At 35.2% G+C, this 18,815-nt stretch overlaps 1 protein-coding gene across 1 annotated transcript; it reads left to right on the forward strand.

Annotated features, from left to right (window-relative positions):
- The first annotated feature begins 3,154 nt into the window (after positions 1-3,154).
- LOC142350339 (uncharacterized) lies at positions 3,155-14,597 on the forward strand. The gene is made up of 3 exons (XM_075402175.1): positions 3,155-3,828; positions 12,270-12,492; positions 13,683-14,597. Exons 1-3 carry the CDS (start codon positions 3,298-3,300, stop codon positions 13,781-13,783), a joined length of 855 nt encoding a protein of 284 aa, XP_075258290.1. The 5' UTR covers positions 3,155-3,297; the 3' UTR covers positions 13,784-14,597.
- Positions 14,598-18,815: the final 4,218 nt, after the last annotated feature.

The raw sequence follows: 18,815 nt of genomic DNA on the forward strand, positions 1-18,815 counted from the left end.
CTGTTGATGCTGCCGATAAAAATGACTGAATGTGCGTACATCATTATGTTGCTTTTTTTCAAAAACAGATTTCATAACCCAATTGGTCATGAATATAATGCTGGACATTAACAAATCGATACATTTTTTTCTTTAATTGAATTCAATTTGACACCAGCAAAATATGTCACAATTTTGGGCGCAAGATCAAAAGGGCCCGAGGCCTATTGTCAGGGATTATGGAGTTCAGATACATCATATTTGTATCTATTTCACATTTTTTCATCTGACTCCAAAAACATTAGTATCAAGATGCCGTCCCGAGTTGTTAACATTGACGTTAGCAATTAATGTGAATCAAAGACAAATAAAAAAGCACGAGAACTATCTGAGTTACATTTCTCTCCAATAGAGCAGCGCAGTGAGTAGTAAAAAACCGTGGAACTGCTATTGGTTTCCAAAATTACTCTTCTAGTGTACAATCGCTTTGATTTTTCTGAATAAGTTTCCTTCGTGACTGTCAATCTATCATAAGCTCAAATTACATTCTTTATCCGCAAAGACAAATCTTTTTATTCGCCTCATTCATCCAGCCTTTTGAACTCAATAAAGACAGTGCTCTTAAATCATAACCACACTGCACGGCTGACAAATGAAAACATCAAAACTGATTTAACTGGTCCATCAATCTCGCAACTATCGAGTTCAGATTGTTACTGCCAGCATTTTCTGGATCAACTTACTCAAATTCAAAGATTTAGAAACTGATAAAGATCTCCATTATGGTGCTGGCAAAACTCCAAACGAGTTATATTTGGAGAGGGAATGAATAAGAACTTTCTTTGAAAAATGAGGCAGGATGTAATTGATCGAAGGTGTGATTCATTGATTAGTTTGGATTAAAAAAACAAAAAAGCTAATTAGCATGTTTGGCATAAACGGGTTTCTGAAAATCAATTGTGCCAACCCGGGTTGGAGTCCCAGTGTATCTCATCGATGGATCATTGTGATTTCATAGTAACTTCTAGATCCATCGATGGGTCAGTGAAATTTCATAAAACCTAAGTTCCCATCGATGGATCATAGAAAACCAATAATCCCATCGATGGATCATAGAAAATCCAAGAAAATGAAAATTTCGAAAATCTCACATGTTTGTCAATTTTCTTAATAAAATGCAGTTACGTGTCCCAGTTTTCAGGAACTGGGGCACGTAACTGCACTGTATAATAGTATGGAGTAATAGTACCTTGTATAATAGTATGGATTTAATATAGACGGTGCATTTACAACAGGTGACCTGGAGCCAAATAATATTCACACGTGGATGACGAGAGCTTTGGCAAAGAGGCTGTGAAAACGTGAATTGACTTGAATTTTTCAGGAACGTGTCACTAAAAAGAGCATTTCAAATGCGGCCGGGTTTGTTGGGGGTGGGGGTGGTGGGGGGGGGCAAGAACGGAAATGATCCCCTCCCCATAGCTATCAGTTTTGTGTCACCAATCCCACCTAACCCCCCGCCCGTTACAGAGCATGCACCAGTATTATGCACCCGTTCAGCTGGGGACACAAATGAGATCCTCGTGAAAGCTTTTCCCTTAAAATTGAACAAAAGTGAGCTGAGATTGAGGGGATTTGAAGTAAAATTCGCCCACACAAATTGTCGATAGTTTGGATAAGTTTTTTTCACGCGTCAGGGGTAGGTATCCTCCGAAAGTAAAGCTATAAAGTCGTAGTGGTAGCTGGGAGGGGTGGCATATTTACTATAACTGATAATCTCCCTAATCTATCTAATATATCTAATCTATCTAATATATCTAATCTATCCAATATATCTAATCTATCTAATATATCTAATCTATCTAATATATCTAATCTATCTAATCTAATCTATCTAATATATCTAATCTATCTAATATATATAATATATCTAATATATCAAATCTATGTAATATATCTAATCTATCTAATCTATCTAATATATCTAATCTATCTAATATATCTAATCTATCTAATATATCTAATCTATCTAATCTAATCTATCTAATATATCTAATCTATCTAATATATCTAATATATCTAATATATCTAATCTAACGATGCCTAGTACAAGAGAGAAAATGTTTTTTCTCTTTCAAAAAGCAATGGCTAGCAGTTCTGAAGTTGTCATGATCCAGAGGAATTCATGGTAAGTACATAAAAAGTATCTATGAGTCAGAGGAACTAATGATAAAATCATAAAAGTTGCTATGATCCAGTGAATATCATAGTAAGTACATAATAACTAATCTATGATCCAGAAAAAATCATAATAGTATCATGAAAGTTTTTTTATGAACCAGAGGAAATGATTACAATTTCATAAAGTTTTCTATGATTTTTCCATGCCCAGCGTTAAATGGTAATGGGACATTCAATGATCCATCGATGGATTTCTCTGAAATTCCCATGATCCATCGATGGGATTCTATGGGACCCCAACCCGGGAAGTGATATTGAATAAAAGTTTTTTGGTTTAGACTTAACTGGTTGAAACAAAATCTTTTGCAGACGGCAGACTTGTTGTTTAGATCCTCATCCGTTCTGATGTGCATACAGAAACATCCGCACTCTTTCGTTAGAAATCAGTTGCATGTTATTGCACAAAGTTTCATAATCACAAGTACGCAAAAACTAGCCATAGATCACGGAGAAAAACTTATTCAAATCGAGACGAAATCGAGACGAAATTGAAAATTTGGGTTCAGGTTTATTACGTTTAGGATTAAAAGCAATTCAAAAATAAACACAACAGTGATCTCTTTGCCGTTTCGTGTAGGAAACTTCCAGCAAGAATGGAATTCAAATTAAATTATAGGATCCAAGGAAACCTCAGATGCTCTAAGCTGTGGTTTCATCTAACAATTTATTAGATGATACAAAATGACAGCAGAAGGTTGCTTGAAATACTTCACGGTTTTTTCTTTAATTGTTACTGCATTAGCTTGTGTATAATCAGAGTGTATAATGACCGCTAAGAAGGAATGGGGTAGTTGCAAGTGAAACAATGATTCCGTAATTGTTTGGCTGCTTTTAATCTCCTACTGATCCCGCTTAATCTTTGTGAGTTTTTGTGCCAGCATTTTTCTTTAAACTTAAGCAACGTTTGTTTATTTTCGTGTATTTGGCGTTATACACCAATCTTTTTTGAGCAACGAAGCACTTCTTTCTGCTGCGTTTTACATTTAATCAATGTAAAACAGCATAACCATCATTAAAGTACGATACCAATATCTATACACACACACTGTTTAACTCTCCTTTCAAATTTTAACCATAATGATAAACGTACGCAATTTAAAACTGCGCGTGGAAGCCGATGAGTATCTTGGCTTTAAAAAGAAGTTGAAACTTCAAGGGAAGGAACTGAATCCAATGCCACAAGAACTTTTCCACCTTACTGACCTCGAAGTTTTGGAGGCAAGTCCAGAGCGAGAATCATGCCTGGACTTTTCACTCCGAGATCTCCCAAGGGACATTGGGCGTCTTACAAATTTAAGGATTCTAATTCTGGATACTGGGAATTTGACAATGCTGCCAGCAGAAATTGGATACCTGATTTACCTGGAGCGCTTGTATCTATCTAACAATGATTTGAGGACGTTGCCGCCTGAGTTCAGTAAGTTAGAGAACTTGAGGAGTGTCCACTTGGCCAACAATGAGTTCAGAGACTTCCCTCTGGAGATTTGCTGCTTAGAGAACCTCGAGTTCTTGGACATGTCGGATAACAAAGTGAAGACAATTCCACAGGAGATACAGTTGCTCACCAAGTTGACATCGTTCCTGTTCTACTGCAACAAACTCAGAAAGGTTAGAACCTTGAAGCCATACATGCCAGCTCCTGGTCACTGTACGAGATCTCTCACGATCATACACTTTCAAACCAAACCAATATGTGGCCAGATCAATACAAGTCAATGCAACCTATGATCAGAATTTTACTCGCTCTCAGAAACTGTTTTCATTTGACTAGTTTTTAAACCAGCAGGCGTTTAATCGATTTTCAAGTATTGCATGCGTCTTGTCATACGCAGCATAACCTTTCATTTTAATTAATCTCTTCTTATCATAACTTCCAAGAAGTGGAGGAAATTCTATTTATTACTGTCCACAAGTTTTACTTTAATGGCTCAGAGTTTCATGGGAGATTTGTACAGCTCATTGGGATGTAAAATCAAGAGATATAATATTAAAAGTTGGACGCCGATTTGTCTGCTGAAATGCAAAGCAACAGATCCTGAAATGCAATCCATAGAATTGACTGAAAAAGGGATAACTACTGTGCCTGACCAGAAGACCAATTAAATAATGATGCCAAACAAACAGTCTAACAAATTTAAAGAAAAACAAATATAATATCGCCAGAACTCTTGAAGCGTTTATACTAAAAGCCAAATCCTTGAAATTAATATCCTAGAAGCCAAAAAACTTGGCCTGGGCACCATTGTCTTGGTCTCCTCAGCTTCAGCCAACATCACAGGTCAGAGTTTGGGTGAAATGTACAAAACCACTTAAAATGATTCCGTTATGGATGGTCAGAGCATCGTTCTGTTTCCGAATCCAATCTCTGCTTCAGAGCATTGTTTTCAGCAACCATTTTTTACTCTTTTGTTGACATCTTGAAATATTCTTTTGATTCCAGCTCAGCTCTGACTGGTTTAACAGCTTCGATTATAAAAAAACGATAATATTGAAGGCAAAGCAGATTTTATCACTGTCATTGCCATTAACAAAGGCTATTTGCTCAAAGCATCAACATAAGAAATCTGATCTAGGTGTGCATTTCAATTCGAAATCGAATTCCATTAGTGCTATTTCCAATCTCGTGATTCTTGCTGATGATAATTTTGGAAATTTTTTGTCTGGTGCGAAGAGATATTTGAGAAGCTTGTGGTCGGTCTGTGTGTAAACCTCAAATGTGAACCTTCTTCCGAGCAGAAAATGTTTCAACTTTGCGACCAGAATGACAACTGCCAGTGTCGATTGTTCTATATTAGAGCACCTCTGTTTAGCTTGTGACAATTTCTTGGAGACGTCAATCACAGGATGATCTTCCGTTGAGAAGACCCAGCCTATTACTTTCTCTAAATTGTCTGTTGTAACAGTGGGTTTTTTTTTCAAGCTGTAAATTGGTACCAGTGGGTTGGCACATCCAATTTTTGACGTTATTGTTCCGACCCCACTTGTGGGGGAAGGAACTATATACTCAAATGGGTTTTTTTTTTGTTCAGTGAATTTTGGCCGATCGATATATTCGTCGTAGAGAAATGTGAGTGGTATCATTAAAAAGCTGGTCCAGCGTAGAATTCAAAAGTAAAAAGATTTTTTTGAATTTCGTTTTTTTTCGAGGAGTTATCGAGGATTGAAGTTTTGTGTGAACAATGGGATCTTTAGCATGATTGTTCACTTTTAGTACAATTTTCTTCAAACTAAGATCTTTTTTACGAAAACATTAATTCAAATTTCTATAAAAAGAATAAATTTTGAGTTCGTAAAAGTTGAATGCAAGGCGATAGAAAGACTAGTTCTGGTCTCATAGGGAAGTTCACTATCAAAAAAAAATCGAACTCTAATTGAGAGCCCTTTTTTTAATAAAACTTTTCTCTTTTTTGCTTTTTTAAGTCACCTAGAGACAAGTCACATTTTATATCGACGTTCTATTAATGACAAAACTCCTTTATAGCCGAATGAAGCGCAATGAACAAAAAACGTCGTTTTCAAGGAATTGCTCATGTTTTTTTTTGGCTTCGATTCTGAGTTTTCGTAATTTTGAATGAAATTTTGAATTTCTTTTTGAAGTTTTACTATTTTTTTTGGAGTCCTATGGTAGGGATTCATTGACTAACAGTGCAATATGTTCCATAATGAGCATTAAGTGAACATGTCTATTTCATTGAGGGGGCGGCTAATGGCTGTTAAGACTTAAAAAATAATTTTTCGAATTTTTTTTTGAATATTAAAGAATCATAATCTTATTATAGTGAATTGTAAGTCAGTCCAGGGGTGAGAGCACCCTCTTCCTTCCTACTGCAACCAAAATTAAACTGGTTAGCGGTTTTATCTTCTATCTATTGGTTATATGACTTCAATGACAAAAAATTTCAATTTTTTAAAATTTTTTTTGGATTTTTACGTATTATTGGTTACTTTTGAAATCTTATCACATTATCCAAATATTGACAGTTCCCATTAGCTTAAAAACGATGTTCTGTGGATGGCCAATAAAAATTTTAAACAAAAATTTATGGTTTAAATGGCTTCGACACGTTCTTCTTGCACTTTTCTACTGATTTTTTGGTTTTCTCCTGTTTTTTTTTGTTGTTTTAATAGTCATTATACTTACTGTGATCTCATAATGAATACCTATGCATGACAAACATAAATGTACTGCCACTGGGGCATCTTTGAGCGTTTTTATTGACTTCCGTTGAAAGCTATTGAATTTAATGTCTGTTAAAATAAAAATCATTTTTCGAAAATTTTATTTGAACAATAACAATTCCTAAATTTTTCTTGAACTGTTAGTGAGTTTCAGTATTGACTGGACCCACTTGCTTTTTACTGCGACTAAAAATATTCTGTTTAGCTGTTTTATCTTCTAGCTATTGGTTATATGACTTCAATGACAAAGATTTCAATTTTTTTAAATTTTTTTTTTGGATTTTTTGAATTATTGGTCACTTTTGAACTCTTTATCACATTATCCAAAGATTATTGTAATCCAATTGGCTTAGAGAGGACGTTCAGTGGATCACAGAGAAAGTTTTCAGAGAATAGCTAATGGTTTAATTGTCTTCGACACTTTCTTCTCGCATTTTTCTACTGAATTTTAGTTTTTGCTGTTTTTGTTATTGTTTTCTGTCATAAGACTTATTGTGATGTCTTTTTAACTATCTATGCATGACAGACATCATTTTCCTCCCTATGGGTTATATCTGAGCATCGTCATTGAGCTCCGATGAAAGATTGAGTTTACTGGCTGTTAAGGGTTTAAAAATAATTTTTCGAAACTTTTTTGAAATTCAACCATTCCTAATTTTTTTTCGTGGATACTCTTGGTCATTGTTGGTTCTAACAGAATCCATTTCCGTTCTACTATAGCCAAAATTAATCTGGTTAGCGGTTTTATCTTCTACCTATTAGTTTTAAAACATCAATGCCACGAGAATTCATATTTTTTTTGGGTACTTTATTTTGTTTTTCGATCCTTTTGAAATCTTATCACATCATCTTACTGCTGAGAGTCCCTATTGGTTTAGGGAAGAAGTTCAACGGATCATAAATAAAGTTTTCAGGGAAGAGCTAATGATTTGAGTTGCTTCGACATTTTCTTCAGGCACTTTTCTACTGAATTTGTGGTTTTTGCCTCTCTCTGTTGTTGTTTTCATAGTCATTAACTTGTTGTAAGGTCTTATTGATGAAATACGATTGGCAAAAAAACTTATTGTCCCCTCGAGGCATCATTTATTGTATATACTGGCTTCCGTTGAAGGCTAATGAATTTAATGGCGTTGATAATACGTGTTTTCCCGCAATTTTCGTGCGTCTAATGTATTTGTTTATATTTGTTGATTTTTTGAAATTATATTGATAAAAAAGGTTTTCCCATTGCTCCTGAAAAATTAATTTAAAATTGAAGAGTGTTTAGTGAAAAGTTCATTTTTTTAATGCCTTCGACCCTTTTGTCGCTCAATTTTTTTTCCTGAATTCGCTGTTTTTGTTCTTTAGGTAGCCGTAAATTGCTCACAGATCTCATAGGCTTGTAATTGAGGACTGAATGAATGATGTTGCTCGAAACATTCAGTATATAGCGAATAGGTTCCTTTCGTCAAATTTAACTTCTATTCATCAATCAGATGTCCCATCGAATTTCGTGTATTTCAAGAAATAACATATATATTGATATTATGTGCCACTGTTGTTTCGTTTTTCTGAACGTTTATTGAATGGCCATTTTTTGCGTTTCTTTTTATCTTCCTTCAGAACAATCGCGTAATAACAGATCCCAATGGTTTTTAAATGTGGCCCAAGTAAACTTATTTAATCTTTCAGTATAAATCCTTCAACTGAAATAGCAGAAATAACAACTGAATTAAAAATACATATTCAGATGATAGGTATTGATTTTAATGGTAGCAAAGGTTTGTGTTTTCGCAAATCGTTTGTAATTTTTTGAGTTTCTCTTTAGTTTGTTTCTATGGCATAGTCTGACCACAGACGGGTGCTTTTGGTTTTGTAATGACTTTTTAGTAATTTATCAAGGATTTTTTATTAAAAACCAATGTTTTTTAAGATTTTTGAATTTTCTTGGTGCAAAAAATGTTGATTAATTTTTAAGTTTCGCCTCACTGTTCGTTCTTTTTGTCGGCTTGTTACCTAGTCTCGTTAAGAAAACTTTTCATCTGCTGTATAGTTAGTAAAAGGTAAACTTGTGTAGTTAAGGTTTTATCTGACTGCATTTTGACGTTGTTACCAGGTGCTTTTAAATTTAGATATTCATTTTTTGCGCCAAAATTTTGTTGGTGCTATTTTTTTTCTAGTCTCTTCAATGTCAGGTCACGTTGGTGCTGTAATGAAGCATGGCATTAGTAATTCAATTAGTAGATAGAATGTGTAACGATTGTTTTAAACTCAAACATCTATTTTTGTTATCTCTTGATTTGGTTGACATTTTAGTCAAAAATGTAGATGAGCTCGGGTCGGAACATCATGTGCGAACGCACATTAACGAGCCGCCTTGTTAAAATCTTTCCTTTTTCTGATCTAACTCTTCTTTTCGAATTCTGTTCAATGAAAACGTCTTTGGACCAAAGTCAGTCACCATTCGATCATAAAACTGGTTAAACTGACAATAGACTGGATTTGTTTTGTGTCAGAAGGTGGTTTTGCATTGAAAAAACAAACGCTTGGAATAGTTATGACTCGGATCTTTTTTTGTTGGTATGGATGATTTTCCTTTCGTGGTCAACTTTAGAAAAAAAGCATTTGTTTATCATGTTACTCCGTTGTTTCATGTAACAGTACATTGTTTCATGAAAGATAATCACACTCTTGATTCCTTTGGAAGTTCGCTGGAGGCAATTCTGGAAGACCAATGAAAAACTCTTCAAACCCAGAGGAAGCCTGCACATCTTCAAAAATCCTTGTGATGTGTTGATTGCGCATATTTCTTTTGCATATTCGTTGCGTTCAGTTTGATAGTATGCGTCTGATAGATAGGTTTTGGCAAAATATTAGATCCATTGGACATTATGGAAGATGGAAATTAGAGTTTTTTTTCGTTCACTGCGACACTAATAAAATTGCAATATTGATACTATTAAGTTGCACAAGCAACAAGACGCCCTGTGGTACCATCGTCTCGAATTTTTCTTTGAACCTGTTTTAATAAGGTAGAGGTATCTTCGTGGCATTGTAGAGCATTGGCAGTGATCCCGGTATGTGTTTCACATGCAACTTGCTTCTTTTGACAGACTCTTATCACAGACTGTTTCTGTGCTTTCTTGGGGTAGTTTGTCTCTCCCAAGTAGCCCTAACTCTTGGTCGAATTGTACAACAGCTAATTTTTGTTGCTTACTCATACATCTGTTCCATCAAAATCCCTTGTTCGTGATCCCAGAAGCGTTAGTTAGTACTGTCATAGGCCTCAAGACTTCTCATTTTCCACACAAAACTGAGGTTTATCAAGTTCAGTCCCGATGATTGATAATATTGCGGTACAATCAACAACGGTATCAAATTGAATTTTTTTTGCATTTTTAAAGTAATGTGTTTAATTGTCATTGGCATGAAAAACAAGTTGTCACCATCTAGAGTACATTCCATTTTCACTTGCGGAAGATGGTTGATTGACCGCACAGTTTACTTTCTTCATCGCGGAAGCTGTTGGGATTGTCATACTTGCTGAGTGGCGTTTCAATACCGCCCATTTTTGGCAAAAAAACTCATTTTTTCACAGGTGTTATTGTTCTTGTTCAAAGCCGGTGACGGCCTGCTGCTCAGTGACTGACATCCACATATATTGCACAAGTTACTATTGCATCCACTACCAGTGAACTTTTCATTTGGTTTTCCGAATGTCTGTTTGAAGTTATAGCTCACTTCTTGCAAAAGATCGCTAGACATGTCTGAGCTGTAAGATTGCTCTAAAAATCAGAAAAGCACATCTTTGGTTTGCTTTCTGCCGTCAAGTAGTCTTTGCTTTACCTCAGGTTCCCTTGAATTTGCGATATTTTTTAAATTCAACAACTCTTGCTCTTGTTTGATAGCCGCTTTTTGTGTCTTTGAGCAACAGTGGCGTGCTTTTTCTTCTAAACGCGGTAAGAAATTGTCATCCGGCTCTTCGGCGCCTTGGATAATTTTCAGAAGTTCAGCTTTTTCTGCCGTAATTACTCACGCGTTGGGAAAAATTTAGCTATTGATTTGCTATTCTGATTTCCATGAATGGATTTTGTATTATGTTTTTATGGCTTATAGAGTTCCTAAGATTCAGGTGTGCGTCTGCGCCACATATAATTAGAAAAAAATTCGAAAAATTCGAAATCCAAAAAGTACTGTCTGTTTTTCTTTTGTCTCTGTCTTCTCTCCGCGACATTTCCCTACATATGACATAATCAGCTGACATAATCGATATGAACTAAATGTTTTGATTATAGAGTTCAGAATGGTTTAACTGTTTAAAACTTCACATGTTCTCTATGGTCTGTATCATTATGAACGTTTACAGGTCCGTCTACATATAGATTAGCTGATATAGGTTAGTTTACACTCTAGGTATGAACAATTTTTTCGTTTAACGTATATGGCAGGTACAGTTTTTTGCGCTTAAAACTTTGTTCCCCATCCTTAGGGATATCTTTGTGTTATCCACGTGTTATGGATATCTTTATCGAGGATTGGCGAGTTAGTTTATGATCACCATTAACGATGGGAAGGTCGAATTTGTCGTTCAAACTTATGCTTTTCGTGCACTTATAATTTTGTGGATTGAAGAAATTTGAAGTAATAATTTGGTTCAAATTTGAGGCCCTTATTTAATAATATCATTTCACTAGCATCAAATAAATATTTTTTATATCTCGAAATTTTATTTTAAACCTTATGTTTTTTACTTGGCGATATATCTTAATTATCTTTTTAAAAATAGCCATATACTCTCACTGACGCTTTGAAAAAAAGTGGGCCCGCAAAGTTTAAAAAACTAGGAAAAAACACATTTTCAAAGCCTGATAAAAATTGTAAATTTTCTTGAAAATCGTAAAAATTTGCGATTTTTTTATCTTCGAAGCAATCTCATTGTCACTAGAGTTTACCCGCCTTCTTGTCTTAAAAAGCGTCACTTTCCAAGAATGCATGATAAACAGAAAAAAAAACAATTTTGAGTTATTAACGTAAAAATGCAACTTTTTTTAAATTTGGCTGGAATTCGTGATATTAATATCTTCGAACCCATTTTGTTGGCTCTAGAAACTATCTTGTATCCCATTTTTATGTTTTTACAGATTTAGCTTCATTGGCCACTCAAAAAATAGAAACCGATAACAATGATTCTATTTCAAAAATTTGGAAAAACGCACTGGCTAATAAAGAGTTGCAAAATTTTTAATATTTTCAAAAATCATCCCTTTTACAGGGTTTTCTTTTTTGTCCTTTTTTCTCGGCATTGTGCTAAAATTTAATGATTCAACAGCTCTACAGAAACGTTCTCAAAAGGGGCGCTGAGAATAAGCGATTTGGAGTGGTAAACCACGGGGATATATCCGAAAATTGGGTTTCAGAGTTCAATATTTTGGTTCATTTGAGTTATTCGAGTGAATGTTTTTCACATACATCAGCCCCATTTTTGGATCTTTTCAACAATCGCCTCCAGTTAGACGTCTTGAAAGTGAATCGAAAATCTTGCAAGAATCTTGCTAGAATCTTGGTACCGGCATGCAATCACTTACAATATTGCCTTGCAAGATTCTTTCAATTTTTTTTTGTTCATCAACCACTAGGGTACCTAGCACTAAGCACGCAATGTTATATTACATAAAACTCAAGATTTATTCATAAGCCTACTGTTCAGATAAGATTTGATGGCTCAGTTAATAGCTCCCGTAAATGATAAGCAGGAATTGCCTCCTCCCCTTTTGCAATTGTTGAGAACATTGTCTTCAATTTTTGATTCGAAAGAGATTTGAATCGGATCTTCATAAATTAAATTTTACCTTCCAAGCATAGCGAAGATCAATTCCTCAAAGTGATTATAGGTTCCAATGGGTATGTGCAAACTGAAGTCCCTTCGCACTCTGTGGCTTGGAAAGAACAAGCTTAGAAAACTTCCCCACTACTTTGGGCGTCTCACCAATTTGGACTGGGGAGAGTTCTATAAATCTGCCAACATTGACGAGAACCCTCTCATGAGACCACCCGTGGAAGTAGCACGACAAGGTCCTGCCGCAATCAGACGCTTCTTCGATGATCGGGGAAAAGGTTGAACTATATTTCTATTTTCTTAAATTGATTAATTTTTTGACAAGAAAAACCAATTGAATTGATTAAGCCTTGGTTAATTGAAGCGCGTTAAGCTACCAAAACAACCTTGTGCGTTCAACTTACGGACCTCAAACGCCTATATCTTGGTTCCCAAGCTGAGGTCCCAGACCGATTTGATTCATGATCAGACTGATTCGAACGAACATTTGTTAATCCTTTGATCCAGATTAAGTGGTCTGGACGACCTCAAAAACAAATGAGAGTCTGATCGGAAGTTATATCGAGCAAACTTTGAGAGGAGGAAAACCAACTGAGTTCATGTGCGTCTGCTCAGAGGTGAATTGAACCGCACCTTTTCAACCGCAGGAAAGAGTTCGAGCGCAATTCGAGCACAGAAAAAAAATTGAGCGCGGTTGAGCCTGATCGGAGGTCATTTCGGCTTGTATGGTCTGATCAGAGATGGTGCCCGTCTAGCACTTCAGATTGGGTTGAGTTTGCAAAGTTCCCATTAAAACTTTCGGAGAAGACCAGTTATGAGGTGCAAGCTAGCAGCGTCATAGCAGACCTATTATTAGTGACTACGGGAACTGGCAGTACTTTTTGAAAAAATTCGTCATCATGACATTGGGCATGCGTTAAAAACGATCTCTGTGATGGATTACTTAGATTCAGTAACAGCTGATCTTGAAAATGATAAATCAGCCATTCAAATCATGCAGTGGAATAACTACTGATATAGAGCTCTATCACTACATTTCTTTTTCTGCCGGGACTGATTTCGAACTCAAATATTTACGAAATCTGTAGAAAGGAATAAATTGGCGATTTAAACGCAAAACTTTAGTTACATGGTTGTTCAATCTAATACAAGTTAACAGTTGAATTGGCGATTAAAAATATGAGAAAATTGTAAAACTAAGAATGTACAATTTGCCTCTACCCCCCCCCCCCCGAGAACAATACTTTTGTTATTAATTGAAAGTATTACTACGGATTGTTGTACCGATAATGGTTCGCATCGCCTAATAACAATAAGTGGGACTGATCATCATAGCTATCATTATTGATGGCCACCCCATTCCACTTCGAATGGTTATCCTGCAATATCTTACAAGATAACCATCTGGGGTTGACTGTGGTACATTCAAAAGGGAGAGGAAGTAGCTTCCTAAATGTGTATGATGTAGGGTGGGACGGAGTGCAAGAGAGTGACGATGAGGATGAGTGGGTGCCAGTCACTGACTCTGATGACGATGACCACGGAGCCACCTCCAACTTCTTCGCATGAACAGATCAAACTCTACACAATCCAAAAGCCCAACGGATAATAAAATTTTTACTCTTAAAGCGCCCCCACCTCACACGCAAGCAATGATGAGCCCACAGAGACACAAAACAAGAATCCGACCTAACAATTTTTTTGATATCTAATTATGATTCGAATTATTCAACTCACAAAAAAACTTCAAAATTTCTCGAGTTTATCAATTTTCAATCAAGAAAGTAGCAATGATACAGTTCATTACGCTCATATCTTGCTGATTTCAGTCAACTACATATTTAGAGAACATCTACGTCAGCCTTGCTGATCGCGTCACCCTTTCCTTAAATTTACAAAATACATTGATATCTCATATCTGGCCGTTAATTCATCACGTGCAAACAAAATTATCCATATAATCTTGGCATATTCTTAGAGAGCTATAGCTAGTTTCATTAATATTCTTATTAATATTATTATATGAAAACAGATCTTAAATATAAATCGAATTTGGATCTTTTCCGTTTGTTCCCCCGCCCGCAGTGCGTTATGCTCCCCCAGTTACAGAGCACGTGTCATTACATAGTAAGTTTTTATGTAAAAATAGGGCACGTGCGTCGAGGGGGGGGGATGCAGATAATATGCACCCACTACGATGGGGGGCACAAACGGAAAAGTTGCGCAAATTTGATTAAACTAGCTATACGGTCTTTCTAGTACGCACTTCGTTGGGCATATGATGACAAACTCCTCATTCTTGTTTCAGTTTTTTTGCAGACAAGTGTACATCCAACGAACATCTAGAGAACAATAGCTTCCAAAATATAAATGAGACAAATCATCTGTTTTTCAAAAAATTTAGATGTTTAAGTTAATTAGAACATCAATCCTACTCGCCCGAGTAATTCAGTGCGCCAGGGAGCTTGTGCACATTGCTCAATATATGACACGAAGGCAACTGGGTTCTATGTTTTAGAGAATCAGAGGGTGAGAAATTAAGTGCTTTTTGTTAGGACTTTAGAAAGAGTCAAAAGTGAGGTTTTACAAGCGCGAGAGGGCGTCAAAGTAGGACAACTATGTGAAGCAAGAAAAAAAGACCTGGGCACGCAACTAAATGGGTGAAGAGCTTAGAGAAATGCGCAGTAAATATGCATTTTTTCGTGTTTTCCACGTGTGCTTCTATGACCTAATGGTTGCAATCTAATTGATTAAGAAGAGTTGCCTCCAGTTATTAGTGAGTGCCTAGATATTGTGTACCATTGATTCTGTAATGCATTTTAATGAGCTCTGTTTGTTTGCTTTGGAAGTCTTTTTCTGATCCATCTAACAGCTTTCAATAAGAATTCGAAACTTAATTTCAACTAGCCTATTAGAACTTTTGGCCAAAAAGATAATCTGTGGAGGTAAAAATGGTCGTTTATTACATTTCACTATTTTTTTTGTTATTTTTCTTTGCTTCTTCCTAACTTTTACGCATCAAGTAAATTTTAAGTTCATAAGCAAAACTCTATATAAATGAATTGTCATTTCCTCCAAATTCAAAAGAAATGTAAAAATATGGCAGTGCGTCAAGACGGGTGCAGATAATATGCACCCACTAAGCTGGGGGGAGGCACAAACGGAAAAGATGCGCAAATTTTATGAAAATAGCTATACGGTCTTCCTAGTACAATATTCGTTGCGCATATGACAAACTCCTCCTTTTTGTTTCAATTTTTTAGCAAACAAGTGAACATCCAACGCCCCTCCAGAGAACAACAGCTTCCAAAATATAAATGAGACAAATCATCTGTTCATCAAAAAATTAGATGCTTAATTTGGAACATTAATCCTACTCGCCCGAGTAATTCAGTGCCCCGACGCCTGGGCGCTTGTTCACATTGCTCAATATATGACACGAAGGCAACTGGGTTCTATGTTTTAGAGAATCAGAGGGTGAGAATTTAGGTGCTTTTTGATAGCACTTTAGAAAGAGTCAGAAGTGAGGTTTTACAAGCGCGAGAGGGCGGCGAAGTAGGACAACTATTTGAAGCTAGAAAAATAGACCTGGGCACGCAACTAAATGGGCGAAGAACTTAGAGAAATGCGCAGTAAATATGTAATTTTTCGGGTTTTCCACGTGTGCTTCTATGACCTAATTGTTGCAATTTACTTGACTACGATGAGCTGCCTCGAGGCATTAGTGAGTGCCTAGATATTGTGTACCATTGGTTCTGTAATGCATTTTAATGAGCTCTGTTTGTTTGCTTTGGAAGTCATTTTCTGAACCATCTAACAGTTTTCAATAAGAATTCGAAACTTAATTTCAACTAGCCTAATAGAACTTTTGGCCAAAAAGATAATCTGTGGAGGTAAAAAATAGTCGTTTATTACTTTTCACATTTTTTTTGTTTTTTTTGCTTCTTCCTATCTTTTACGCATCAAGTAAAATTTAAGTTTATAAATAAAACTATATATATTTTAGTTGGCTTTTTATCCAAATTCAAAGGAACAAGGAGGCTCGGTAATGTGCGTTTGCACATTAAGTTCCGACCCCACTCATCTACATTTTTCACTTAATTGTCTACCAAATGAGGAAGAGATAAATAAAATTAACATATCAACATATCGTTCAACAAACTACTAAACGAATAAAACAATCTACGTTAGTGGGCCTATGAGAACTGTGGCTATCATAATATGACTACCAGAAAAGACGGCAATAAAAATCTAATAGTTACAATTATTAACCACGATCAAAACTCCTTGCCATTTTTGAGAACCAATAATAACCAAATCAAAATGGCATCAGATAAAATTTATACTCAAAAGATTAACCGGCACTTATTTGGAACAAAATATTGGACTTATTCGCAATGCGACTTGGCAACAAGTCGACTAGAAATGAGCAAAAGGGGCAAATTTTATTAAAACATTGCTTTTTTTAAAAAAGAATTAAATTCGAACTGATTAGAAGCATTATGCATCATATGAAATCAATGAGAAAGTCTTTTATACCTCAATAGTGAGCAACTGAGGCCTTTCATTATCCAGCAAATGTCATACCACTACAAAAAACGGCAAGTACTGGCACAAACTAAAAATTTGCACGCAAATTATGCACGAAAATAATGTCCCCCCAATTAATGAAATATTAAGCTGATCACTAAAAACAATAAAAATCTTCGATTGCATTTTTTGAACGTAACAAAAGTTTTTTTATCAAATGACGCCCATTCTTGTGATACTGTGAAGAGAGAACATAAACTTTCAAAAAAGGGGCAAATTTGCAAAGATCACGAAAATCGGTTCTATGAAAACTGGTTGTTCTAAGAAGAAACACCATTTAAGGAAAATAAAACCGTTATAAAAAGCAAATTGTATTTCAATAGATAAACGATGTGAATACTATATAGAGATGCTTTGCTACAATTTAACAGAAATAATATTGGTAGATCTCACAAATCTATCTCTTTTTTTATTAAAAACAAATAGTTTCAAAATTCATAGCTAACAAAAGCTTTCGACTAATAGAGTAGACAGTTTGTCTTTCAACTACTCGGAAAATTGTTTGCGACTGTTTTTATTGAGACTAAATCATAAGACTATGAAATAACGTTAAATACAAGCTAAACTAATAAGTTTCACAAAGACTTTTACGAAACCACAGTTTTGAGGCCACTAAATTTATACGATATTAACATATTCATTTACATCTTCTTTGACCATTATAACGTTCTTTTTTAGAACGACTATCATGAAGTGTCAACAAAAAGAACCACAAGAACTGAAAAGTATCTAAACTTCGCAAAATTCTTCTGAAACAAATTGGCTCAGCCCTGAAGATATCATTTAAAACGTTTAAACAACAAAAAAATTGTTTTTTGATTGAACAAAACATTAAAAAGAGCTTTAAATAATGAGGCTAATTTACGAAAATGATGCAACCTTCTAAAACACGAAACAAAAAACGCAAACCAGAACAAAAAGGGATAGGTTGAAGAATACTATCACTCTTTTTTATGAAATTAATTCTAAAGTCAAAACAGCCATTAGATATCTACCGATATCAGATATTAAGTTCAATTTGGTATCAATTGTTGGCCACTGAAAACTTTATTACACAATGTATGGCATATGACAACAAAAATTAACAAATAAAGGGCAAAAATAAGAAACTCTACCAATTTCTGCAAGAGAACGGTGTCGCAGCCCTTCAAACCATGTGTTATGAAACAAAAAATATGTTCAGTCTCAATTGTTGTAAAGTGTTTTTCATTTAGATTGTAAAGTAATGTTACAATTTACAAAAGAAAAAAACAACAGCAAAAATGGGAAACTATGCACAAAAATCAGAAAATTTTGTATGAAAACTCCTAGTACCAAAAGCAAGAAAACCTCGCTTAGTTAGTATTCTATGCTGAGGAAAGATTGACCTGTACTTACTTAGAATAAACAAAATGTTTCCAAAGATATTTTAAGAAATTCAGAGTTCAAAAAATCAGAGAAATTTCCTTAAAACAAATACATTCAATAACATAAGAGACATTAGGTAACAACTGAATGCCTCCTGAGGAAGAAATTTTCATCTTTGAGTAGTTAAAGCTAAAAATCAGACTGTCAAAAGAATAACAATTGAAGGCAAAAGAATGTTTTACTAAAACTCTTCCTCAAAGCCATTTAAACACTTTGGTTCTTTGAAAACCAATTGTATCTACATTCGGCCTCGAATTTACGTAAATTGGAACTGTCATTATCGGAGCCGTGAATAAAAAATACTGTCAGTATTTAACATTAAAAAACTAAAAGCAATATATTTTGAAAAAGGCAGCATAAAAAAACCAAAATGTCTCTGATTCTAAGAATCCATGGTTTTATCGAACCTCTCCCTGATTTTGTTGCTCGCCCAGCAAACCGACCAAGTCTTCCAAGTGTTTGCGAATTAGACCAACTGTTGTGTGGAATTCTACATATGTTAAAAAGGACGATGCATTTTGTATAATTATCGAATTGAATCTGCAAAAAACGGCAAAGTTTTAGTTCCAGAAGACTTTCATACGGCGCCTAATTGCAACTAACG

Source organism: Convolutriloba macropyga, chromosome 1, assembly GCF_964194025.1.
Source record: "Convolutriloba macropyga chromosome 1, txConMacr16.3, whole genome shotgun sequence".
NCBI lineage: Eukaryota > Metazoa > Xenacoelomorpha > Acoela > Convolutidae > Convolutriloba > Convolutriloba macropyga.